The following is a 26,234-nucleotide window of genomic DNA, read 5'->3' as shown; positions in this document are numbered from 1 at the left end:
AAGTCATGGGGTGCCTGGGTGGCTCAGTTGGTTAAGCATCCAACTTTGGCTCAGGTCATAATCTCACTGCTGGTAAATTCAAGCCCTGCATCAGGCTCTGTGCTGACAGCTAAGAGCCTAGAGCCTGTTTCAGATTCTGGGTCTGTCTCTCTGTCCCTTCCCTGCCCTCTCTCTCTCTCAAATTAAAAAAAAAAAAGTTGTAAGGAAGAGAATACATTTATAGTGCTAGACTGTATTTATTGGAAAAAAAAAAAAACACGTGTATAGATGGACCTGCACAGTTCAAACCTGTGTTGTTCAAGAGTCAAGTGCATGTTCTCTGAAAGCATGCCCTCTGAGGTGTCTATATGAATTCTTCCCTTGTGCTGGCTTTGCTCACTACAAATCACAGATTGCAAATGGTCTTAACATCTAATGGCCTTACTCCTTTCTACACTTTGCCCCTTCCCAACCCACCCCTTTTAAATTTCTTATTTATTTTTTATGTTTATAATTATTTATAATAATAATAATTATTATTTTTTTAGAAATCTCTACACCCAACCTGGGGCTCAAACTCACAACCCTGAGATCCAGAGTCACCAGCTCAGAGCCCCATTCTCCTCCATCCCCCTCTTTTTTAAACCAAGAGAAAAGACAGGTGCGATGATTTGTACATCTTTTTTCCTCCACTAACTGGAAGTAAATGACAAAGGACAGGAAGAGTCTCGGAAGGGATCTCTGGATACGCTCCTTACAAACTCAGATCGTGAGTCTGTGAAAACTTACAGTTGTTGGGCAAGTTGAGAACTGTGGGGCAATGAAGAGACATGTAAATTATAATCAACACTAGGGTTTTCATTTAAATTCCGCTGTGCTCCCCGTGGCGGTTAGTAGGCCAAATGAAGGAACCCCACATGGTGTATCTGCATAGTAACCTTGTCCCTGGTTTAATTTTCGTTTCCTACACATTCCACCTTCGTCTTGATCTCTCTGTTGCGTGCCGGCATTTCTAAATGTCCAGTATCAATCCTACTTGGTTCGTATTTCAAAACCCAGGGCTAGAGACTCCTGAATGGGTAAGAATGCCAAGGATTCAAAATATTTTAAGTGAATTTTAAAAAACATGTCGTGCCCACTTGCTACTTCGCAAATTGCCTATGTTCCGCTGTTCGATATGAAACGTACCTCTTTCACGCTGTAAGGATATACTCTGCAGTATCCAGTGTTTAACAAAAAACACCCAGACAGACAGACATTCTCTCTCATACTATTCAGGCTGTCTCATGTAAAGGTTTGGCTTGCCTGTCAAAGAAGGCTCTGTATGTAATAAGAAAGGAGATGTGTCTGTGCTAAACAAAAAACAGTCACAGAAGCACTCTGTTGAGCAGCAAAAGAACCCCATGAATTCCAGCTTTAGGGTTTATATATTGCTAGTGATGAACTGTGCCTCTCATCATTTCCACCCCAAATAAACGCAGGGAAATTAGGAAGGAACACACTTGCTGTTTGTCAGCCTTTATCCAGATGTGGATTTTCATGGGAGAGATAAGAGTCACCACAAAGAACCATTTCAGAGTTATCAGAGGTGATGATCACCATGAAAAGGTTACTATATTTAGTAATGAAAACTTTCTATCAAGTACATTCTTAAAGTTGAATATCACAAATTCTAACTTCTTCCTTCCTCCCTCCCCCCCCCTCCCCGCTTCCCCTTCCCTTTCCCTCCCCCTTCCTTCCTCCTTCCCTTCCCTCCTTCTTCCTTCCTCCCTTCTTTCCTCTTTTCCTTCCCTTCCTCTCTCCTTCCTTTCTTTCCTCTCTCCCTTTCTTTCCTTCCCTCCTTATTTTATTCCTTCCTTTCTCCTCTCCTTTCTCTCTCCCTTCCCTTCCTCCCTTCTTCTTTCTTTCCTCAAAAGGAGGAGATTATAAATACCAATCAAGACCTGGAAAAGCAGTTGAGAGATGAGCCCCGGGCCAGAGATGTCCCCCCGGGGCCCTCAGGTGTAAGAAGCAGCTGCTGAGGAGCCTCGGCCAAGAGTGACGCAGTGTAAATGGGTGTGTTTTATCTTGGTCTCAAAGCAGTTTGGAAAAACCAGATGCCTGATAAGAAAAATCACTGGAAGAATTTCCAGGTTCCAAGATGAGGTCAGGATTTCACAGGGCACAATCCTTCTCTACCCTTTTCCAGAGCCAGGATCTTGGGCTGGATTCAAGAGCACAGAGAGGTCTCCAAGGTCAAAGCTGCTGAGGATAAGAGCTCAGCTGGAGGCAGGCCAGACCCACCTGGCAGGGCAACTCCTGGAAATGGGGAAGGGGAAGGTCAAGAATGCCACTGAACGGCACAGCTCTAGGCACAGCTCTTGGCACAGCTCTACCGAGGCCCCTGGCCAGGCCCACAAGGGAGCCCAAAGGTACATCTGTCAGCACGACCTCTGCAGCCCCAGAAATGACTAGGAGCTCACTCTTGGGCAGCTTTCCCTCACAAAGGCAAGAAGATCCCACGCAAGGAGTGAGGCGCTGGAGACCCCATGTTAGAACAAGAGGCTTGAGTTCCGACTCCATCATCTTACAAGCTGTGTAGAGTGGGCCACCATTTAAACCTCTCCCACCAGGGCAAACAGCTTGGATGGGAGGCCTTCAAGGTCCCTTCTGAGGCTCAAGATGCTGTGGGAATCTCCAAGCCTTGGTGTCTTCAGCTTTAAAATGGACTCTTATGACCATCTGATTACCTCCTACAGGTGGCCAGGCCTTCCCCATTTTTTATGCTGAGTGTATCCGTAAAATAGGGAAGGAAGAAACTAGGGGGGAAGACAGTTAAGACCTCAGAGGTTTATTCTTCAAGTTCTCTGCTTAGAAGAAATGAGCGATTCTTTTCACTCTAAGCTTAACACAAAATTACTGTTCATGAAATAATTCTAAAAGGGCATGTGGGTTCCTCCGTCAATTAAGCATCCGACTTTGGCTCAGGTCATAATCTCATGATTTGTGGGTTTGAGCCCCACATTGGGCTCTGTGCCGACAGCTCAGAGCCTGGAGCCTGCTTGGGATTCTGTGTCTCCTTCTATGCCCCTCCCTCATTCATGCTCTGTCTCTCTCCTTCTCTCTCTCAAAAAATAAACACTAAAATTAAAAAAATTTTTTTAACTTTTATTTATATTTGAGAGACAGAGAAAGAGCTGGGAATGGGCAGAGAGAGAGAGGAGACACAGAATCTGAGGCAGGCTCCAGGCTCTGAGCTGTCAGCACAGAGCCCTACGCAGGGCTCGAACTCATGAATCGTGAGATCATGACCTGAGCTGAAGTTGGACGCTGAATCGACTGAGCCACCCAGGTGCCCCTAATAATTTTTCTTAATGAAATAATTCTAGAAATCAAAATTAAAGAAAAATCCCACATAATGATTTATACCAACATATCCTCCCCCTCACCCCATTTTCCAGGTTTTTCCTTTGTTCTTCTGCACATGTGGGTTTTTTGTAGTTATAAAAATTAACCCAGGGACAGCTGAATGGCATTTGAGTCAGGTTTATGGAAACAGCATTGTTCTTGTTTTGGGGTATTTTCAGAAAAGAGATTAAAATCTTCTGTGGTTTCTTTTTAATCAAAGCCCCAGAACAGTTCTCTGGTACACAGACTGATTTTGGCTTGATTAAATAAGAACTATTGGCAGAGGAAGAAATAGTTTTAATTATCACTGAAATAGTTATCCACCATGCCATTGAGCTACGTATCCTATTAGGCAAATTAGCAACATGCCTTCTTGCCCTTTGGGAGCTAATCTAAGATGAATGCTAATAACCAGAAAATAAAAAGTACAGGGTGAGCAAAGTTATTACCAAATGGCTATGTGCACACACTGAACAGACGTCAGGATGGTGTCTCCATCCTGTCCTTCCGCTGAGAGGTATCTGCCCCCCTTTCTCATCTTCTTTGGAGCTGAATGGCTCCATCGGTGTGAGCTCTTGACATGAACTTTGGCTCCCCACAGATGGCTCTGCAAAGCTTTATTTTTAAACCCTTAAAAAATGTATTTACTGCACAAGCAATATTATCCCGGTTCTACTGGAAATACTAAGTTCAGAAACTCACTCCCAACCTCACCGACTCACATACATGCAAAGTGAAAGTGTTTTCATTTCTTCGTACACTATGCAGGTTAATTGTGACACAATGGTTAACGATTTCCGAGTACATACTTGATGTCAGACGCTGTGCCAAGCCCTTTGAATGAATTCTTGTGTATTATCTCTTGTAATTTTTTAAAGTTTATTTTAAGAGAAAAAGTGAGTGAGCAGGGGTGCGGGGGGGGGGGGGGGGGGGGGGGAGAGGGAGAGGAAGAGGGAGAGAATCCCAAGCAGGCTGTGCGCCACCACCAGCACAGAGCCTGATGTGGGGCTTGAATCCTGACCTGAGCCGAAACCGAAATTTGGACACTTAACTGACTGAGTTACTCAAGTGCCCCATCTCTTGTAATTTTTAGTGACTGTATAATTATAGGGCGTGGAGGCAATTTTTTATTGAGATAGAATCCATACAACATAAAATTTATCACCTTTAAAATGTACAACTCAGGGGGTTTTTAGTATGGTCACAATGTTGTGCAACCATCCCCACGATCGAATTTGAGAGTATTTCCGCCAGGCTCACACACTGCACCCTCTCCAGCCCTCCCGCGTCCCGCCCGGCAGCCACTCCGTGCCTTCTGTGATCTGCCTCTGCCGGCATCCACGTCAGCGGAGCCCTCCGACACGGGGCGGTGATGCTTAGTCTTACGTGTTAACTTGGCCAGGCTGTATGTGGTATGAGCTATTCAGTAAAACACAGATCTAGGTGAGGCTGTGACGGTATTTTATAGATGTAGCGAACATCTACAATTAGTTCACTTTAATTAAAGGAGATTACCCTTGAGAATCTACGTGGTCTCCTCCCCTCAGCTGAGGCTGATGAGCAAACGCCAAGGAGAAGAAATTCTGCCTCAAGACAGCAGGTCTGCTCCCTGCCCCAGCTGCCGGCCTGGCCTCTGCAGTCCAGACTTCCGTGGAACCCAGTTATGTGAGCCAGGTCCTTAAATAAGTCTCTTGTAGATCCACGCAGGAGACTCTGCTTCTCAGGAGAACCCTGACGGACACCATGGCATGTGTGCCTGGATGCCTTCACTTAGTACGTTTGCAAGTTTCTGTTAGGTGGCACATAAGCAGCGTTCTTTTGTTTTTGGTATTTCTCCTTCAACATTAGCTCATAGGCATTTCCTCACGCTACACCTCTCCATCTTTTTGAAGCGCCGGATTATACGAGTTTGGAGGGTCATACTTTGTGACCACCACCCAACTGTCACACATTTCAAGTGCGGACAATTTTACTGAATGTTGGTGACTTTTCCTGACAACCAAAGGGGACACGCAGAGCCTATGATACAAAGGCTTGAGTTCCTGTTCATTTTCAGGCTCAAGGAAGGAAAGTACATTAGGTGCATCCTTTGTAGTACCTAAATTCAAGAGAAAAGCAAAAACAAGTGCACGGTTATTCATATCCAAGTAGATGGAAGTAGATGCGGAGGACCCGAGGGGGTTAATGAAAGAATATAATTTGCTATGATTGCAATGATAAAGTTTCCTTCCTGGCTGGCTCCGTCCTCTGTCATTAGGAAACGTGGTCTCCTCTGCTGTCAACCGCGATGATCCTTTAGGCTGAATCACCTCTCCCTGTCTGTCCACCACCTACCATTAAGAAGTCAGTCTGGCTCAGGAAGACAGGTGATTTTGCTGAGGGTCCATAAAAGGTTTCTATGTGTGTCTCTATCCATTAAAACGTGTAATATCATTGGTATGTTTGAAAATTTGACTTCCACGGTATCAGTCTGGATAGAGTTTTCTGCAGTCTGCTTTGTCCTTTTGAGACGTTTTCACTCTGACTGAGGCCTGCTCGTGCTAAAACAGGCACGTCTGTCCTAACGACGCACTGTGCAGGACTCCTACACCACACTACTGCGTCTTTGTTTTCTGGACCTTAAATTCTGCTCTTATCCAATGATTTCGTTCCATTTTTTTTCTAGAATTTTTTTTTTTTTTAGAACAGGCTTGCCCTATTCTTTCTCTAACTTTGTGCGTTGACTGCTTAGCACAGAGGTACTTTTTCAATGTACGCATGTAAGGGTTTACATTTCCTTCTAAATTCTGTGTTCGCGTTCCCTAAGCTATTGCATAGTAGCAACTTACTGTTGTTTAGTTCTAAATGTCTTCCGATCGCTATTGTGATTTCTTCCTAGAACTGTACATGCTCTAAAAATATGCTTATAAGTATCCAAACATATGAGGAATTAGAGGCTTTTAAAAATATTCCTTCTAATCTCTGTGATGCATCTGACTGATTTTTCCAGTACCTACCTTCCAGTCTATGCATCTTGATTTGGGTTGCACTTACTCGGGATTTCACTCATCCGCCAAGTTTCTAACTTCTGGAACTTACTGTATCCTTTTCAGAGTATCGTTCTTCTATTTCCAAGTTTTTATTCATTTGTTTCTTTTTGCTTGTTTTGCCTTTTTGTCTTGTTATTTTTATTTTTTTAATTTAAACCCAAGTTAGTTAACATAATGTAATAATGGTTTCAGGAGCAGAGTTCAGTGATTCACCACTTCCGTATAACACCCAGTGCTCACCCCAAGTGCCCTCCTCAGTGCCCATCCCCCATTTAGCCCATCCCCCCACCCAAAGCCCTGCCAGCAACCCTCAGTTCGTTCTCTGTATTTGAGTCTCTTATGTTTGTCTTCATCTGTTTCTCTTTAATCATTAAAAAAATTTTGTTTTAAATTTATTTATTCTTAGAGAGAGCGAGCAGGGAAGGGTTAGAGAGGGAGACAGAATCGGAAGCAGGCTCTAGACTCCAGGCTGTCAGCACAGGGCCCGATGTGGGGCTCAAACTCACAAACCTCGAGATCATGACCTGAGCCAAAGCTGGATGCTTAATGGACTGAGCCCCCCAGGCGCCCCTCTCTTCAATCATTTTAAAGACACTTAGTATTCTTTCAGATGGCTGTGTTACTTCCAATTTTTGGAATATGCATTCTCTTCGTTGTTGTGTGTATATTAACTTGTGTCATTTCCTTGTCTGGTTTATAATTTTTGACTTCTATTTCTCTTTTGGGGAGGGAGGGTGGCTTCTTGGAGCAGGAGACCTACTTCTCTTGGGGATTTAAAAATAAGACCACTAGGATAGTTTTCCTATTAGTTTTTCAGTTTAGGAGGCTGGCATCCTATAATCACACACCCAGGTAGGTCTGCATCTTAATTTTTCATAGATGTCCCTCTTTCCCCGTTACTCATAGCCAAGGGCAGATGGCAAGCTCTCCCGAGGGTTTCCTAAACCAGTGGGTAGAATATTTCTGGCATTATTTTCAAGCATTGGGCCAATTTTTTTTTGTTTTATTTTATATTTGAGAGAGAGAGAGAGAGAGAGAGAGAGAGAGAGAGAACAAACTAGTGGGGAAGGCACAGAGAGATGGAGACAGAATCTGAAGCAGGCTCCCTGGAGCCATCAGCACAAAGCCTGATGCGGGCTAAAGCGTAGGGCCAAATTTTGAGAATCCAGGCTTTATACAGAGGTCTGATAAGACTCTAGTTCCTTTACTCATATGGTCCAAGATCATAGCTCTTTTTCTCATGTGGATATAAAAATCCCTGTCCCCATCATTAAGGCCTATAATTGGGTCTAGACCTTATCATTACATCACTTTTTACACTTACGGCTTTGAGAAGTCCCCTTTTACTTGCTGTTATAGGAGGATTTTCCTTTCTTTTGGATTTAGGTTTGGCTGTATATTGACATGGAGAGGGGTGTTGTATTTCTGCGTTTGAGACGGTAGGAATTAATCCATATGAGCTCTACCACCATACTATTAGCTGTTACAACACCTCCAATTATTTATTCCTTTTCTTTCGAATATGACCACTTTAAGATGGATAGAAGAGCTCATCAAGATTAAAGTGGAGATCACTGGATACAGGAAAGACCTTGCTATATGAAAGCCTTGCTGTATGAAAACATGCACTGCTGTTCCAAGTACTGCCACGTAACCTCATGGGATCAATTAGCCGACAATCATTTCCAGACCACCTACTTCCAGAAACACACTGGCCGATAGGGAGATAGAGAGGAGAGTAATGCATAATCAAAGGGCCTTTAATCTACATGATGAAATGAGGCATGTTAAATCACATGAGACACCTTCAAGGAAGAAACTAATTCGGCACCAACTCTAGGAGGCAGGCTCTGTCATCAGATGATCTGTGTGCAAACACTGTCCTCCCCAATTAGCCGTGTGCTCTCGGGCCAAACACTTACCTCGCCCCCAGTGCCTCTACTTTCTCACCTGTAATGACAGGCATAATAAAATGCCAACTCCATAGAGCCACTGATAGATTTTAAGATGAGACTATCTATAAAGTGCTTAGAGTAAACAGTACCTGTCTCACAGAGTAAATACTCTGTCGATGTGAGCTGTTACTAAAGGCTACAGGCCCGTCACAGGTTTTCTTGTGAAATCTGTAAAACAGTTATGGCCCTCACGGGGAGTCACGGTCACCGAGCTCGAGAGCAATGGTGTCAGAGGTGGAGGGGAGAAAGTCACATAAAATAGCGGAAGTGTGAAAAGTTTACAAAGTTATTCTCTTAGGCTCTGATATTTATTTCAGTAGAAAAATACTTCCTTTTACTCTATCAATGATAAAAATTCACGGTTAAAGCAATGACATACAGGGAGCCCAAGAGATGCACTAAATGTAATTAAAGTATGTTCATCTCGATGCTGCTCGATATTCCTGCAATAAAGGTCTCAGGATCTTGGCACCAGAAGAAAAAGCATTTTTAAGAAGTATTTTTGGTGCCTTCTGAGATAATTTTCATGGTGTTTTCTTTTTTCTTTTTCAGAGAGACAGTGTGAGCAGTGGAGGGTCAGAGAGAGAGGGAGACACAGAATCTGAAGCAGGCTCCAGGCTTTGAGCTAGCTGTCAGCACAGAACCCAGCGTGGGGCTCGAACCCACAAACCATAAGATCATGAGCTGAGCCGAAGTCGGATGCTTAACCAACTGAGCCACCCAGGCGCCCCTTCATGGTGTTTTCAAAAGCCAAATTAAATTCTGCAAATGTCTATTGTCCAAGGGATGTTAGGTGCAGTGGTGGGGATAGAGATATAAAAATGAATGGCATAAGACAGACCCCTTCCCTCAAGAAGGGCCCATCACGGGGGCACCTGGGTGGCTCAGTGGGTTAAGCAACTGACTCTTGATTTCGGCTCAGATCATGATCTCACAGTTTGTGGGATCGACCCCCTCATCGGGCTCTGTGCTAACAGCAAGGAGCCTGCTTGTGATTCTCTCTCTCTCTCTCTCTCTCTCTCTCTCTCTCTCTTTCTGCCCCTCATCCAAGCATATGGCCACTCACACACTCTCTCCATCTCTCTCTGCCCCTCCCCTGCTTGTGCTCTCTCTCTCTCACTCAAAATAAATAAACAAACATGAGAAAAAAAGAATAAAGAAGAAGGGCCCACCCCAGATGGAACTCGGCCGGGAGTCCAGCGGGACAGGACTGAGAACGCAAGGCCAAGGTGGAAGGGGCAGCTGCGGAGAGACAGGGAGGGGGAGGAGGAAGGAGAAGGCCGCAGGCTCAAGAGTGATACAGAGAGAGAACCACTTCTGGATTCCTATGGAAGCGCTTCCCAGCCCGAGGTTCCCTTCAGGGCGATGCCAGCTGGTCTTCACCACGCAGCAAGGAAAAGAAGCTGAGCCAGCACCGGGATGGCACCCGCCTCAGGCTGCACCCATGGAAGCCGCGAGGTGGAGAGGCGGGCTGCTGGGACGGACGCAGCCCACATGGCCGTGCGACGCCCGGCCCTCGCCAGCGTGTCCATCACCCGGGGGTTTCGTTAAAAGGCAGGTTCAAGGATGCAAACGATCCTGGCGAGGGCACCCTAGGCCCTGGCCGGGCGGCGTGACATGCACGTCGGGGGCTCAGTCGGCGTGCAAGCGAGGGGGCCGTGCCGTCTGCAAGCAGCCTGCGCCTGGCTGTCCTCACCGCTCATGGGCCGTCCTCACTGCCGCCCGCCATCAATCACCACGTCGCCTCCTTCACTGCGGCTACCCTGCTCGGTTCGCGTCAGCTCTGGGGTTCTAGGACTTCGACAAGGTGTGCAGTGATCAGGTCACAGCTGAGCCCGAAGGAGGAGCCATTAGGAAGCTTCCATCCAGGCCCCTCAAACAGGCCAACTCCCCCCAACCACAGATGTGCTGTCAGGACGGATGACTGGGGCAGGGGCAGCTCATCTGCCCCTGAATTCAGCTTTTAAAAAAAATTTTTTATGTTTATTCATTTTTGAGAGGAGAGAGAGAGACAGACAGACAGACAGACAGACAATAAGCAAGGGAGGGGCAGAGAGAGAGAGAGGAGACCCAGAATGTGAAGCAGGTTCCAGGCTCCAAGCTGTCAGCACAGAGCCAGATGCGGGGCTTGAACTCATGAACCGAGAGAGCATGACCTGAGCCAAAGTCAGAAGCTTAACCGACTGAGCCACCCAGGCGCCCCCAGAATTCTGCTTTAAGAGCAAAAGACCCCTTAATTCCTGCAGCACACTGGCCAATAGAGAATTATTTTGCTCTTTAAGAGCAAAAGACGAAAGCCTAACTTTGAAGCAAAACAAAGTTTCCACCCCTCCGTGGGCAAAAATGCCGTAAACCCTCAGGCTTCCGCCACCACATGCACCCCTCAGTCTTCAGGGCCCCTGTCAGTACGGGGCATGGGGGCCACGGCGTTCTCAAGCAGGAGGACATATGTACGACCTCATGATCAAAAGGAAGCAAACAAAATGCTTCTTTTTCACCCCAAACCTCACTTCTGAATGTAAGTTCTAGCAACGCTCCAGTTATGAATAATCAAATATGAGGTAAGGCTTTGCAGAGACCGCCCCAAAATGCAAACCTTCTTGAAAAATTTTGTTTTGCAATTGATTTAAGAAAGGCAGATACACAAATCATGTATCTGATAAGGGCTAGTGCCCAGAATGTATATACACAACTCTTACAACTCAACAATTAAAAAACAGGCAAAGGATTTGAATAGACATTTCTCCCAGGAAGATGCACAAATGGCTGATAATCACATAGAACGAGGTCCACTATCATTAGTCATTAGAGAAATGTCCAATGGAAATGACAGTGAGACACCTCTCACACTCCTCAAGGGAGATCTTTGAAGAGCAAATGGACACAACAGAAAATGACGGGTTGGTAAATATGCGGAGAAACTGGAATGCTCCGTTGTTGGCGGGTCCGAAAAACAGCGCATCCCCCGTGGAGAACTGTACTTCCTTGAAAAGTTAAACCTAGTCACCCCGTAACCCAATAATCCCACTCCTAAATACAGACTCAAGGACATTTGAAACATACCTCGCACAAAAACTTGTGCCCAAATGTTCATAGCAACATTATTCATAAGAGCCCCAAGGTGAGAAATAATAAACGCCTATCAACTTATGACTGGATAGAGAAACTGTGGCATCTCTAGGTAATGACACATTATTCAGCTATGAACTGAAGTGCTAACACCTGCTAGGGCTTGGATGAACCTGGAAAGCTTTATGCTCAATGAAGCAAGGCAGACACGAAACTCCACATGTTATGTAAGATCCCATTTATATGAACTACCCAGGACAGGCAAATCCAGAGATGGAAAGCAGACTAGTGGCTGTCATAGGATGGGGGTGAGGGATGGGTATGGGGTTTCTTTTGCCGGGGGGGGGGTGTGATTGGAAACACCCTGAAATTATGTTAGTGGTGATGTCTGTACAACACAGTAAATATACTAACAACCATAGAATTGATTTTAAATTTTATGTTGTGTGGAGCATATCTCAATTAAAAAAACCACATACACAGCGGTGCCTGGGTTAAGAATCTGACTTCAGCTCAGGTCATGATCTTGTGGTTCATGGGTTTGAGACTTATGTCAGGCTCTGTGCTGACAGCTCAGAACCTGGAGCCTGCTTTAGGTTCTGTGTCTCCCTGTCTCTCTGCTCCTCCCCCCCCCCTCTCTCTCTCAAAAATAAACATTAAAAAAGAAACCAAAAAAACATTCAAAAGCTAAACTGATTTAAAAAAACAGAAAAAGAAAAAGGCAGATAATATTAACTGTGATTCATTTCCATTTTGATTGGCTAACAATTTGATGGCTTTGGCATGGGGTGGAAGAGAGACAAAAATATAAGGGAAACTTCTTTTTTTCTTTTAATTATCATACTAATAGCATAGATATTGCCAAAAATGTGGCATTTTGTTCAAACTTCCACTTAGTAGGCTATGCATGAGTTTCTCGGATCTGAAGGCCTCACCATCTGGAAACAACTACTTGAAAACGCCAATGAAGCCAGACATGTTTATTAACAGCTCAAAAGGAGATGATCAATTTAAAGAAAAGTTGTGATTACAGACTGCAGATCATAGCCCACAAAGGAGATGTATACGAGCTTAATTTTCAGTTAGAGGGTAGAAAAATCAATCAAAACAACCAACAGAAAACCGGGATTATTCTGAGAACACTGTGACCTGAAAATCCCTGCAGGAAAAGAAAAATCAAACTAATGGCCAAAAAAAAAAAAAAAAAAAAAAAATCAGCTGTCATTAATTACTGAGTCCCAACCTGCTGCATCCAACCACTTCCTTAAGTTCTCTGGATGACACAATCTTGGTCGTGGTCCTCATGCCGTTTAGAGTCCCGCTGAAGACACAGGTCACAGCAGAAATGTGAGTCTGTCGGGGCTCCTGGGGGGCTCAGTTGGGTAAGTATCCAATTCTTGGTTTCGGCTCAGGTTATGACTTCACAGTTCTTGAGTATAAGCCCCACGCTGGGCTCTGTACTGACAGCACAAAGCCTGCTTGGGCTTCTCTCTTTCCTCTCTCTGCCCCTGCCCTGCTCGTTTGCACACACACTCTCTGAAAAGAAATAAATAAACTTCAAACAAACAAACAAAAACGGGGCACTTGAGTGGCTCAGTCAGTTAAGTGTCTGACTTTGGCTCAGGTCATGATCTCACTGCTTGTGGGTTTGAGCCCCACGTCGGGCTCTGTGCTGCCAGCTCGAGCCTGCAGCGGGTTTGGATTCTGTGTCTTTCTCTCTCTGCCCCTCACCTGCTCATGTTCTGTTTCTCTCTCTCAAAAATAAACATTAAAAACTTAGAAAAAATAACAAATAAAAAGGAAACGTGAGTATGTCACCCAGACCTGGAGTTGAGTCTGCTCTGAGAGGTGCGAGCTGTGTGGCCCGGGTAAGCTCCTTCAGCCCGGTAAGACACAGTGTCCTCCTCGGCGAGAGAGGGACAGACGGGACGGTAGACTTTCCCAAGACTGCAGGTGAGGGTTAAGTGGGATAAGGAATGCAGAGGATTTAGCCTCGCCCGGGACTGGAAGGCTCAGGAAGTGAGCAACACATTGATAAGAACAGCAGCGCTAAAAGCAGACAGAACAGAGCTTTCCAAATTAACTTCTATTTGGGTGCAAGTGAAAATCAAACGCAAAGAAGCGTAAGGGAAAGAGACTCAGGAAATCTATTTCCGTTTCTACCACACAGGTAGCTGCCATGACTTTGCTCGTTGGTTGCTTCACCTAAAAACTTCAATGCACAAGTTTTTGTTTTACAATGTATTTATCGCATTCTCACTTGGTCCTATTTCCTTGAAGACCATCCAATTAGAGATATTTCGGTGGAAAATTTTGAGGCCTGGAGAACCCAATCCCAGTGCAGGGCTGAACGGAAACTTCTATTTAGAGCTGGCAGAAGCTCCAGTTTTGTTTTAAGCTTAAGCTTAGCTTGTAATTGTCTTCAAACTAGTAAATACCCACAACACCAGTCTCAGAAACAAACCAGTAAATACCTACCAACACCAGTCTCAGAAATATGGTAGGAAGGGGCTGAAGAAGAGGTGCAGACAGAATAGGGGGAACGTGACAGAAGTTAGATACAAGTGGCCCAAACTCTGGTCTCTATTTATGTCCTTGCTCTGGGACAGAAGGCAAACTAGCCTCCCGGTGCCTGAGTGTTGTCACAGGTCAAGAAGGACAGCTACCTGACTCAGAGCCTTGGGGTGGGTATTAAATGTGACGAAGTATAAAGTGAAGAAGATTCTCTTCCTCTTTTAAAAAAAATGGTTATTGTTGAGAGAGGGAGACAGAGAGAGAACTCAAGTAGAGGAGAGACAGACCAAGAGTCAGAGAATCCCAAGCAGGCCCTGAGCTACCAATGCAAAGCCTGATGTGGGGCTCAAACGCACAAGTTTTGAGACCGTGATGTGAGCTGACACCATGAGTGGGTCACCTAACCAGCTGAACCACCCAGGCACCTCCCACCCCCGCTCTTCCTCCTTCTCCCTTCGGGGAGGGTGGGCCTTCCCAGTCACTTCGACCTTTCCCCTTGGGAAGGAGAGGGACTTGTGTTGAAAGGAGACTGTGGAAGCAGTGGTCTGACATTTGTCCCTCGTCCCCGATGGCTCCTCAAGTCAGAGAAGCAAGCCTCAGCCACCGCACAGACAAGTGGCTGGTGCTGGCAAAGGGCTTGGGCCTCCATCACTGTACAGCCTTAGTCACCTGCCCTAAAATCAAAATGAGGAACTGCTCTGTTCTTAAATACAGAGTTTAAATACAGTTTAAAGGCACATCAGTTTACATCAGAGATTGCAGACGTCCAAGGCCAAGGCTCAGAGGAGCAGTAGAGAAGCATGACCCAGGGTCTGTGGTGGCCCCACCGCCCCAGCCCAGCCCGGGCCTGTGAAGTGAGGGTCTTCAGTGGCCTCATCTCCTGAGTTTTTTTTGAAGAGAAACTACAAATCTGAGTCTTGGTGTGAAACCACTCAATTTTTAAATGTGAGGCTTAGGGGCAGCTGGGTGGTTCAGTGGGTTGAGTGTCTGACTCAGGTCATGATCACAGGGCCATGAGACGGAGCCCTGGCTTGGGCTCTGTGCTTAAAAACAACCGTTACACTCCGTAAGGTTACATCAAATACAAGTCAATTTCTTCCTCTCTTTAAAAAGAAAATATTTATTTATTTACGTAGAGAGCATGAGCATGTGAGTGCAAGCAGGGGAGGGGCAGAAAAAGATGGGGGTGGAAGGGTAGAGAGAGAGGGAGAGAGAGAATCCCAAAGCAGGCTCTGCCCACGCACGGCTCATTCTCACAAACTGTTGAGATCATGACCCAAGACGAAATCAAGAGTCGAATGCTTAACTGACTGAGGCGCCCAGGAGCCCCTGAGCGTCTCTCATTCCCGTTTTCCCACTGAAGACAGTCTGGAAACACGACAGATCAGACGAGGGAGGGCCACCATGCTCAGAGGACAGCAAATAACTGCAGTGACCGGGAAACTATCATGATCACTATGACCTCGAGAAGCATCTGGTGGCCCTGAGCGAGTCCTCCACGTGCTCCCTGAGCGACATCTTCACGGGCAGTGCGGTGGGGTGAGGCTAACAAGAAGGTGACAGTCCTGCCGGAGACCGCACGTTCCAGGAGGCAGGATGGGCCATGCGCAACAGTCACAGACCAGAGACCTTGCTGGTCTGCAGGAGAGCCACCCCAAAGTCGCCGCAATTCAAGGCCGCCTTTAGATAACCATTAGCCTGGATTAAGAAAGGCAGAAGTTCAGATGAGCCCTTGATGTGAGATACAATTCAACAGGCAGAGACTGCTTCTGAGGAGAAAGGAGGGTGGAGAAAACACCCCAAAACCAAGGGGGGAGGGGGCGGAAAGAAACATTCAAATGCCTCTGTCCTGAGCACTTTTAATGAACTATAAAAATGACCAATGAAAGTATAGTCTTTCCTAAGTCCATTATTTTCTGCAATCTTTGAATATAACAAGTCTTAAATTTTTAATTTTTTAATTAAAAACAAAAATTTTTAATGTTTATTTCCGAAAGACAGGAAAGAGAGCATGAGCAGGGGACGAGCAAAGAAGAGGGAGAATCAGAATCTGCAGCAGGCTCCAGGCTCTGAGCTGTCAGCATAGAGCCCGGCGCGGGGCTCGAAGCCCTGAACCACGAGATCATGACCTGAGGCCCCCGCTAACAAGCCTTTAATTGACAGATAAAGTAATGCAAGAACGGTCAGGCTGCTCAAGGTCACATGGCTAGCCTGGAGACCCAGGTCCGTCTGACCCCACAGTGCTTGCTGATGAGTGCGTTCGGACCACAGTGAGACGTGGCAGAGAACTACAGAAACAAAAATTGCATATCATGGAATGCTTAGAATGCCTGGGCAGAGAGTATACGCCTCTGACCCTTAAGTCCCTTCCTTATCATCAAGCTCATGGTCAGGATTAAATGGGATGAACCACTGTTCACTGTTCACCTATAAAGGAAGATACAGGGATTAGCTATTAGGAGAGATGATGAGCAGGCTCGGGCACCGGCAGGCACAGGCTGCCCAGACTGGAGATAAACCCGAGGTGTGCAGGACGGATTAGAACGTGGAGATAAGGCAGTCAGGAGGCTGTTCCCGGGCTGGAGGGTGGACAAGCAGCTCCGTCAAGAACGGGGAGGCTGCAAAGGCAGGAGGGTGAGAATCCCACATCCACGGTTTGGGGTGGGGGGAGATCTCACAAGACGGTAAGGATGGTTCATTTCGGAGCTTGGGCTGAGGGGGTATGAATCACTTCGTTAGTTCATCAGCTTCCAGACAGGAGAGGTCAAGTACAGCCACTCTGACTCTGCCAGGTTCCCTCTGCGGTCCCTCTCTTACTCTGCCCTGCTCACTCTAACGAAGTCTGGAGGGACTCAGCTGGTGTGTACTGTACTTGGCTGTCTAGGTGTTCACACCATTCAGGGAAAATTCACACGGGTGTCTTCTGAAGGCACGCGGGGAGTGAAGCCCTCGGCTTCCTGAATTCACACAGACCTCATTTGGAGCCTGGCCCTTTCACAGAACTTGCAGGTCACCTCCTCTTTCTTGGTGGTATCTCACAAGAGACAAACGAGAGACTAGCCTTTGTACCAGAGTGCTTCTCTGAAAGGGTCTGGAACTGAAGGCCGATGACAGGGACGTGAGGTGGACTGAGCAGCACACTTTGAGGCGGATGGAAGGAAGGGCCCTGCCTAAGGACTTGCTCATGCACTGTCTCACTTGAGCGAAGACACCTGACTGGGAGGAGTGTGTACCCTGCTGGGGACGCACAGGACAGACGTGCTCCCTCCCGGCCTCGTGGGGAAGACGCTGGATGTGGCCAAACAGCAGCCTCGTCTGGCTAGAGTGGTGACCCTCACTAGCGGATGCTGGGGTGCGGAAAAAGAACTCTCAGACTACAGCATCGTAGGGGAAAACCAGATGGACGTGTGCCGGGACCCAGCCAGGCTGGGCGACACCCTAACTCCCCACTTCTGGACACCGCCCTCCACACTGGTGTTGGTGTTTCCCAAGGAGTCGGTCTTCCACGCTCTCTTTAGGGAAGAGGGTCACTCTCTCAGGGTGATCCTAGCTGGTCTTAGAGCTTCAATTTCCATCTCTATTCTGTCCCCCAAATGCCAGACTCCATATGCAGTTGTCTTCAGGGAACCCTACCTGGATATGCACCCCAAGATGGGAAATGAACTGATCCTTCCTTATCTCAGAAGACCTCTGACTTTTCCTCCTGGGTCACCCTGGTGTTTTAAAACAGGTCCCCAAGTTATCTGCCATTCTTCCCACCCGGACGGAGATGTCCCTTCCCCCTGACCCTGGGCAGGCCGTGTTAAAGAGAAGGCAGTAGACGTGAGGCTGTGGGGACCCATGGCTAGGTCAAAGGGGCCATACTCGGATGGTCTCTCTTCCTGGGCCACTCCCTTTGAAGCCCTGAGGCACCTGACCTGAAGCTGTCATGTTGGAGACACCACATGGGAGAGAGACAAAGAGAGAGAGGCAGAGACAGCAAGAGAGAGACACACGCCAGAGGAGCCCCAGGCCGCAGACAAGTGACGGACCCACCGGACCCCAGCCCCAGCTGCCATCTCTCTGCAGTCACAAGGACAGACCGCAGGAGAAAACTGCTTGGCTGAGCCTTGCTGAGTCTCAACCACAAGGGACGATGATATGGTTGTTTTTTAAGCTACTAGGTTTGGGAGTGTCCAGTTACATAGAAATAGGTACCGGAAGAGTTCCTTCCTTGCCTCCCTAAATTGTGCTGTCGTTGCGAACACTTAGTGAAGGCTGGTGTCGGCTTAACTACCTCTGACAGATCTTGGCAACTCCATGAGGAAAATTCATTTTCAGGCGAGAAACGGAGGCACAGGAAATGAGATACCGTGCCTAAGACCCCACAGGACAAGTGACACACCTGAGATCCTGAAGTAGTTTGGGTCCAAAGTGGCACACTCCGGGGACACTCTAGATGACCGATGTCTCACCGGGCGCAGAGCATCGAGCCTCCAGGTTCTGCTGATTCACTGGCCTAGCTGCTCTCTGAGCCTCCCCCTCCTTCCCTCACGGACACCGCCTTGGTTCAGGACCACCTCAGTTCTCCCCAAGACTGATTCCTCAGCTTCCTTACACCTTCCTGCCTCTGGTTTTCTCTCCTCCAATTCATGCTCTGAACCAAAGCCAGAGTGATCTTTCCAAGATGCAAATCTGGCTGAGTCACTCTCCTGCGTAAGGCCTTTTCACTGCTTTCCCATCACGAGTGGCTCCCAAGCCCCTTGGTCGGGCCCAGCCCAGTCCAGCCATGTTTCGGTCCTGCCTGTGCCGCGGTCTCCGAGCCTCCGCACGTTGCCACCTCTGCTTCCCCTCCATACTTGTCTGCCATTTCAGTGACTTCAAAACACAGCTCAAGGGTGTTTGCAAACCTTCCCCACCTCCAACACCATCCATGTGACATGAATGCCCGCGGGCCAGATTAGCAGCAGGCCCCGGCTTGCCCTGCAGATAACACAGAGCTAAGAAGTTCCCTTTCTGTCCGCGCCCAACAGTGATCAGAACCAAGAGCTCAGCTATCCTTGGTGGGAATGAGGACAGCATCAGACCGCGGGAGGCTCTGCTCTCCACACCAGGAAGCAGAACTTCCTCACCATTAAACATGGACCCCCTTTTGCAAACGATGGACCTGTGTCCAACCTGACTCCCGAGCCTTGTGCACATCGGCATCTATCATATGGTAAATACAGTCCTATGATTTTGAACATGTGCTAAAATCCTTACCACCACCACCAAAATTAGGATGTGGATTACAGAATAGTCCTATCACCTCAAAGAATCCTGTCCTGCTGTATCTTTATGGACAGATAGACACACACATATCCTGATGTCTGGCAAGCACTAATCTGTTCTACATCACTACGGTTTTGTTGTGACATGTCCTGTGAATAGGATCCCACTTTATGCAGCCTTCGGAGACTGGCTTCCTTCACTGAGCATCACACTGTTGAGATTCATCCAAGTTTTGATCATGTCAATAGTTTGTTCGTTTTTCTTGCCAAATAGAGCACATCTTATGGAAATACCATAGTGTATGAATCCATTCACTCATCGGAGGACAATCTAAGTTGTCTCCTGTTTTGAGTGATTATGATTAAAGATTCTATAAACATTTATGTACTAGTTTTTGTGTGAATGTAAGTTTTTCTTGTAGGTATATACCCAGAAGTAGGACTGCTAGGTCGTATGGTAAGAGCATGTAGGACCCTACAGAAGAGGCCATCGAATGGCTTTTCAGAGAGGCAGTGTCATTTCACATTCCCACCAGCAATGTGTGTGGCTCCACATCCTCCTCGGCACGTGCTATCGTGTTTTTTATTTTATTTTTATTTTTATTTTAGCTCTTTAGCGCCATCTCCCATGGTGTTAATCTGGATTTCCCTAATGGCTAATAATTCTAAACATCTTTTTGTGTGTTTACCATTGATGTATCCTCTCTGGTGAAGTGTCCATTCAAATCTTTTGCCCATTTCTACAGCTGGGTTGTTTTCTTACAATTTTGAAAAATCTTTTTTTTAAAGTTTATTTATTTTGAGAGAGAGCACACACAAGCAGGGGAGGGACAGAGAGAGAGGGAGAGAGTGAATCCCAAGCAGGCTCTGCACTGTCTGTGCAGAGCCCAATGCAGGGCTCGATCCCACAAACTGTGAGGTCATGATCTGAGCCAAAATCAAGAGTCAGATGTTTAAATGATTGAGCCACCCGGGTGCCCCTGAAACGTCTTTGTATGTTCTGGACACAAGATCAGATCTGTCTGATAGGTGATGTGTAATTATTTCCTCCTGGTCTGCTGATTGTTCATTATTTTTTATTTTCCAACTATTTAGAAATATAACTGCAGTTAAAAACTACGTATATTTAAGATGTACAAATTGAACATTGAATACATGCTTATTTTCCTAACAGTATCTTCCATAAAATGCATTTTTTATTTTATAAAGTCCAACTTATCAATTTTTTTTCTTATGACTTGTGCTTTGGATATCTGAGGACTCTTACCTAACTCTAGGTTATGAAGACTTTTCCCCCCCAAAAGTTTTATATTTTACCCCTTTCTCTTAGATCTGTTACCCACTCAGTTAATGTTTGCATAAAATATATTTATATGGAAGTTCTTTTTTTTTTTTTTTTGGCCAGACAGGTGTCCAGTTGTTCTAGTATCATCTGCTTACAAGACTATCATTTCTTCTTCAAATAGCTTTTGCACTTCTTTAAAAAACCAATCGGGCATTTTTGCATGGGTCTACTTCCAGGTCTCTATTCTGTATCACTGATCTGTGTGTCTGTCCCTTCACCAATACTACCACATCTTGATCACTGTCTTAAAATAGTAAAGTGTGATTCTTTCAACTTTCTTATGTTCTGGGGTGCCTTGGTGGCTCAGTCAGTTGAGTGTTCGACTCTTGATTTTGGCTCAAGTCATCATCCCAGGGTGCTGGGATTGAGCCTCCAGTCGGGTTCCAACCTCAGCCCTCTGTCCGCCGTTTGAACTCTCTCTCCAAAAAAAAAAAAAAAAAGGTCTTTCAAACTGTTTTATTAGTTCTAGATCCTTTGCTTTTTGACATAAAGTTTAGAATCCTCTTGTCTGATGTATCCACAAAAAAATACTGCTGGGATTTTGATCAGAATTGCATTAATCTATAAATCACATTATTGTGGGGGGAATTCAATCATTATTGTGGTGATTCTTCTAATCCATGAGCAGGTGTGTATCCACTTAATCTCGTATTTCTGGAGCTATTATCAATAACATTTTAATAATTTCTATTTCCAACTTTATGTTGTTAGCACATCAAAAAAAATGATTTTTGGGGCGCCTGGGTGGTTCAGTCAGTTAAATGTCTGACTTTGGCTCAGGTCCTGATCTCACAGTTCGTGAGTTCGCGCCCCGTGTCTGGCTGTCTGCTCTCAACACAGAGCCCGCTTTGTATCTTCTGTCTCCTTCTCTCTCTCTTGCCTCATCTCCACTGCACTTTCTCAAAAATAAACAAACATTAAAAAAAGTTTTTTTTAATAAAAAAATGATTTCTGTGCATAAACTTTGTATCCTGCAAATGTGCTAAATCATTTATTAGTCTAGGAGTTATTTTGTAGCTTCGCTGGGACTTCCTATGCAGAAAATCGTATCATCTGTGAACAGGGGCATTTTTCTATCTTTCTTTTCAACTTATGCCTTTTATTTCTTTTTCTTGCCCTGGTCCCACACCCAGTGAGTTACTGGATACAAGTGGTCAGAGAGAACATCCTTGCCTTATTCCTGATTTTAGGGGAAAGTATTCAGTCTTTCACCATTAAATATGGTATTAACTGTAGGCTTTTTAAAAGAATTTTTAAGAGTTTAAAACAAAAATTCAACTGTCATCCTTGCTTAATTTTTCTTCCCTTCTCCCAGATTTTAAAGTGGTTTCTGGAGGTGCCTGGGTGGCTCAGTCACTTCCACAGCTGGCTTCAGCTCAGGTCATGATCTCCTGATGGTTTCTGAGTTTGAACCCCACGTTGGGCTTGGTGCTGACAGCTCAGAGCCTGGAGCCTGCTTCGGATTCTGTCTTTCCCTCTGTAAACTTCCTCTGCTCACACACGTGCGCTCTCTCTCTCAAAAATAAATAAAACGGTTGCCTTGGTGGCTCAGTCGGTTAAGCGTCCGACTTTGGCTCAGGTCATGAGATCACAGTTCAGTTTGTGAGTTTGAGCCCCGTGTCAGGGTCTGTGCTGACAGCTCAGGGCCTTGAACCTGTTTCAGATTCTGTGTCTCTTTCTCTATCTACCCCTCTGCCGCTCACCTTCTATCTCAAAAATAAACAAACATTTAAAAAATTAAAAAAAAATAAAGAATAAACATAAAAAAGTGGTTTCTGTCTAAAATTCATCAATTCCAAGGGGTATTAATGAGTATCCAAACAACTTCAACTGTGTCTGTAACACTATGAGTTCTATAAAGCTTGACCTATGATGATGTACTAAGTGCACTCAGGAAACAGCGTAGGAACACAAGAGATAAAAGGCAGGGCGTCTGTTGTAGCTGCCACCGGATACCCATCGTCCTGGCTGCCACAGTGCACCCTGACTCTCTCTGTCTGGCTCCGGTGCAGCGGAACCTGCAACTGTTCAGAGCGGGGGAAATGGTGTCGAATGAGGAGGGACTCTGGCCCCTGCCAACCAGACAATCACATTCCCTTTGTCCCAAGACTGACTGAGGAATGGGTACAGGACCCGAAGAGGGCTGCCTGAGGTTCTGGCCAAGGCAAGGGGGCCTTGTCTGAACTGCAGGATCAGAAACGTCCTCTCTTCTGCTGGGCACGGAAGAGGGAAGTGGAAACCCTCAGCTGTACTCAAAACTCTCTCTCCACCAGCGGGAGCCTGGCCCGAGGGTGAGAACAGAGGCGTGCAGAAACTGTATGCAAAGACAGAACCGGCCCGGGTGGTATTGTTTGAACCCCTCATCCAGCTGAACACAAAGCCAATTACTATTTCTGAGCTCTTAAATTATCTGGGCCATAAATTCTATGCCTCACCCTCCCCTCCCCTGCGCTCCCCACCCTTTTGGCTTAAGCATGTCTGACATGGGTTTTCTGTCACTTCCAATTAGATGGGTCCTAAATTACAGGTGGGGAGAGAAGGTGTCACTGGTATTCTGGGTGCCTCCACCACCAACCACATCTGCCCATCTGCATGCAAAACAAAAAGCCTGGCTGATGCGGGGGCAAGGCCAGGAGGCCGGGCCTGCGGGACGGCGCAAGGCAGGAGGAGGTGAGGCAGGAGTGCAGCTCCAGAGGCCGGAGAGCCCATCAGCCCACTCATTCCCGTCATGCCGATAAGCAGCGGCCGCCAGGATCACCAGACATCCTCAAACTTACTTCTCGGCCATCGTTCATAGACCTGATACCTTCCCAACACTCGAGGCCGTATAGCTCTGTGCTGGTTATTCTCTATTTGCCTTTCAGATTTAACTTCGGTCCTTCCTTGCCCTGCTACATGTCCCAGGAGGCTCATCTCTACAAAGCGTGTAAGTCAGGGTTTCGTGTCCTCTGGTTTTGGCTGAGTTTAGCCAAGGAGGGACACAAGCTGTAGATACGGGAGAAGGGGGGAGGGGGGAGGGGGAGAGGAGGGGGGAGGGGGAGAGAGAGAGAGAGAGAGAGAGAGAGAGAGAGAGAGAGGGAGGGAGGGAGGGAGGAAGGTCAGAGTTATTTACTGCCTGCCTTGCCATGGTTCTGGCAGGGGCTGCATTCCTGCAGCCACACGGGTCCTGTCATGTGGCCCCTCTGCTGCAGCTCCAACCCTCACTGAATGCAGTAATAGTGTCCCCTCCTCTTGGTTGTTCAGGCTTAGCGGAGCTCATAGCTTCCCGCAGGTATCAGCCTGGCTACCTTACCATCTCCTGTTGTTTCCCTTAACCCTACTCAACTCAGGAAATGTCTGAGTTGACATTAATTTAATGCCTGATTAAATTAAATTCTGTTCAGTTGAAAACTTCTGAGGGGTGCCTGGGTGGCTCAGTTGGTTAAGCATCCAACTCCTGGTTTCAGTTCAGGTTCATGAGTTTGAGCCCGCTTGGGACTCTCTCTTCCTCTCGATCTCAACCTCATGACCATGAGCCACCCAGGTGCCCCGTTTTTGTGCCCTCTTTTGCATAGATTCCCCTCTAAGAACAACCTTTTGTCACCATCTTTGCCTAGTGAACAACTATTCACCCCTCAAAGCCTAGTTAAAATGTTAACTCCTCCAGAGAGCCTCTCCTGGGCTGGCTCCCAGAAGGGATGAGTCTATTCTTCGGCCCCGCTGAGCTACCCCTGCACTGATTATCCCTCTAACAGACCTGGCCTCGGCCCGTCCCCTCATCTGAAGCTCCTGACGCATGACCACTGCATCGTGTGCTCCCCTTTGAGGTCCCACTGCCCCAGCACTGAGCCTAGCCCTCCACAGCTACTTGAGCAAAACCTGCTGCACAGAGCAGAAGCAGAGATGCACAGCTGACGTCCAGGAGGCCACTGTGTTTTCTATTCTTTATTCAACAAACCACATTACAAAAGGCAGGAGAAAACAGCGGAGGGGATGCAGCTGGCTGAGCGTGACAACTGGGCCACAAGAATGTGGATGCAAATTCTGCCACATTGTTTAGGGCCATCCAACCCCGACGGGCATCATAAACACGGCCCCTCCGGGAACTCCTGACTCACGGGAGTGACTTCCTTTGACAACGGCCAGGGTAACGCACCCACGTGAAGTGGGGCGCCTGGTTGCTACGTCTCAGGACTTCTCCCAGGTTTCTGAGGTCCCAGGAGTCCAAAGAGCCCCTTGGGTTCAAATGAGGATGAGGGCATTGTAGGACCAGCTCACGGAGTGCAGTCTCTACGGGAGCATGACTGACTGAGAGGCCGGGTGTGGTGAGCCCTTCAATCTGGGAACAAGTAGACTTTCTCTCAAAGGTGTGTCAGTCCCTCATTTGTAAGGTTGGGTTATTTCTGAGACACATATCCATGACCTGACTTGCGGGTTCTAAAATCTCCCATTTTCTACCACATCCGATAACCTCATGGACGATGTCGCGCCTCAGCTGGTCTTGTGCATGTCTGTGGAAGCCCTTCATCCACCGGTGCCTACACTCCAGTCTCTCGTTGGTGCCTGTGCAGATACCCGGCCTCCGAGTCACTGAAGGAGTCACTGACGGAATCGTCGGTTCTCTCACCCAGACCCCGTGCGGTGTGGACAGGCCCCGAGATCCCTTGGCTGGAGGACACACCCTTCCCTCAGGTTTAACCCTAGAGGCCTGGGCACCACCTCTCCGTCATAACCAGTTCTACAGCTCCTGTAAACACCTTCTCGGCTCATTACACAATCTCGGAAAGCCTTCTCCCCATGAGCAAACGAGACCCAGCCATGTTCCCCGTTGCCGGATTTAGTCACGAGCAACTGGACTGAGTAGAGGAAGAGATGGACCTCTGGCAGAGAGAAGGCGGACAGCCACCCTGGATTTTCTAGAACTGTCCCAAGCCTGGAACTCCCAGTCTGAGGAACCTTGGACCGAGAAGGCTCAGTCTAAGTAACCGGGACACCCCGATGTTCCTCAGCAGTTTCCTCACCTCTGCTTGGGAAACGTGTGTCTCCTTGAGCTTTGGTCTCTAATGATTCCCCACCATGCTGCCTCACTGCCAACTGCCTACCTATCCGCCCTAAGTTCTGTGGAGCTATTATTCTGAACCTCCCTTCCCCACCCCCACAAGGACCACGGAGATATTCACTTTTATTTTCAAGACACATTTGAAGAATTTTATGGTATTTCCTAAATCAAAATGAAAGTAAGTGGTTCCCAGCGTTAAAAGGTTGGGTCAGGAATCTGTCTATAAGTACCTTGGATACTTCTCTTAATCTTCCCTGGAAGAAAGAAGGCAAAGACAGCCAACTTGTTTGATGATTATTTGCGAAAGGAAAGAACAGTCATGTTTAGAATGTTAAACATGCCATAGAGTCACTCAAAGGAGCCCAGGATGAGAGCAGGGCCCCAGAAAACACACAAAGATGATACTGTGCCTTCAACGAAGAACACTGTAGCCAGGATCCAAATTTCAGCCTCTGCCCCCCTCCCCTTGACAATAAGAGACAACAACAAACATTTATAAGGCGCTTGACAGGTTTATAAAGTACCACGTATTAGCCTGCTTGAGAACACTGGATTAAACAGAAGGTCTAGAAAGACCTATAAATGCATTCCAGACCCCGCCAAAATCAAACAGGGCGAGTACCATCTTTTCACAGTAATACTCTAAGGGTTCTGTGTACTTCTGGGATC

At 46.8% G+C, this 26,234-nt stretch overlaps 1 protein-coding gene across 1 annotated transcript in view; it reads right to left on the bottom strand.

Annotated features, from left to right (window-relative positions):
• SLC1A1 (solute carrier family 1 member 1) overlaps positions 1-23,315 on the bottom strand; it is a 61,289-nt gene extending 37,974 nt beyond the window's left edge. The window contains exon 1 of the mRNA XM_029919688.1: positions 23,305-23,315. Within this exon, the coding sequence (XP_029775548.1) occupies positions 23,305-23,315 (11 nt within the window). The remainder of the gene's footprint in view (positions 1-23,304) is intronic.
• Positions 23,316-26,234: the final 2,919 nt, after the last annotated feature.

The sequence above is a fragment of the Suricata suricatta genome, chromosome 13 (assembly GCF_006229205.1).
Source record: "Suricata suricatta isolate VVHF042 chromosome 13, meerkat_22Aug2017_6uvM2_HiC, whole genome shotgun sequence".
NCBI classification, from domain to species: Eukaryota; Metazoa; Chordata; class Mammalia; order Carnivora; family Herpestidae; genus Suricata; species Suricata suricatta.
The sequence above is the reverse complement of the archived record's forward strand: the minus strand, read 5'-3'. Positions and strand labels throughout refer to the sequence as shown.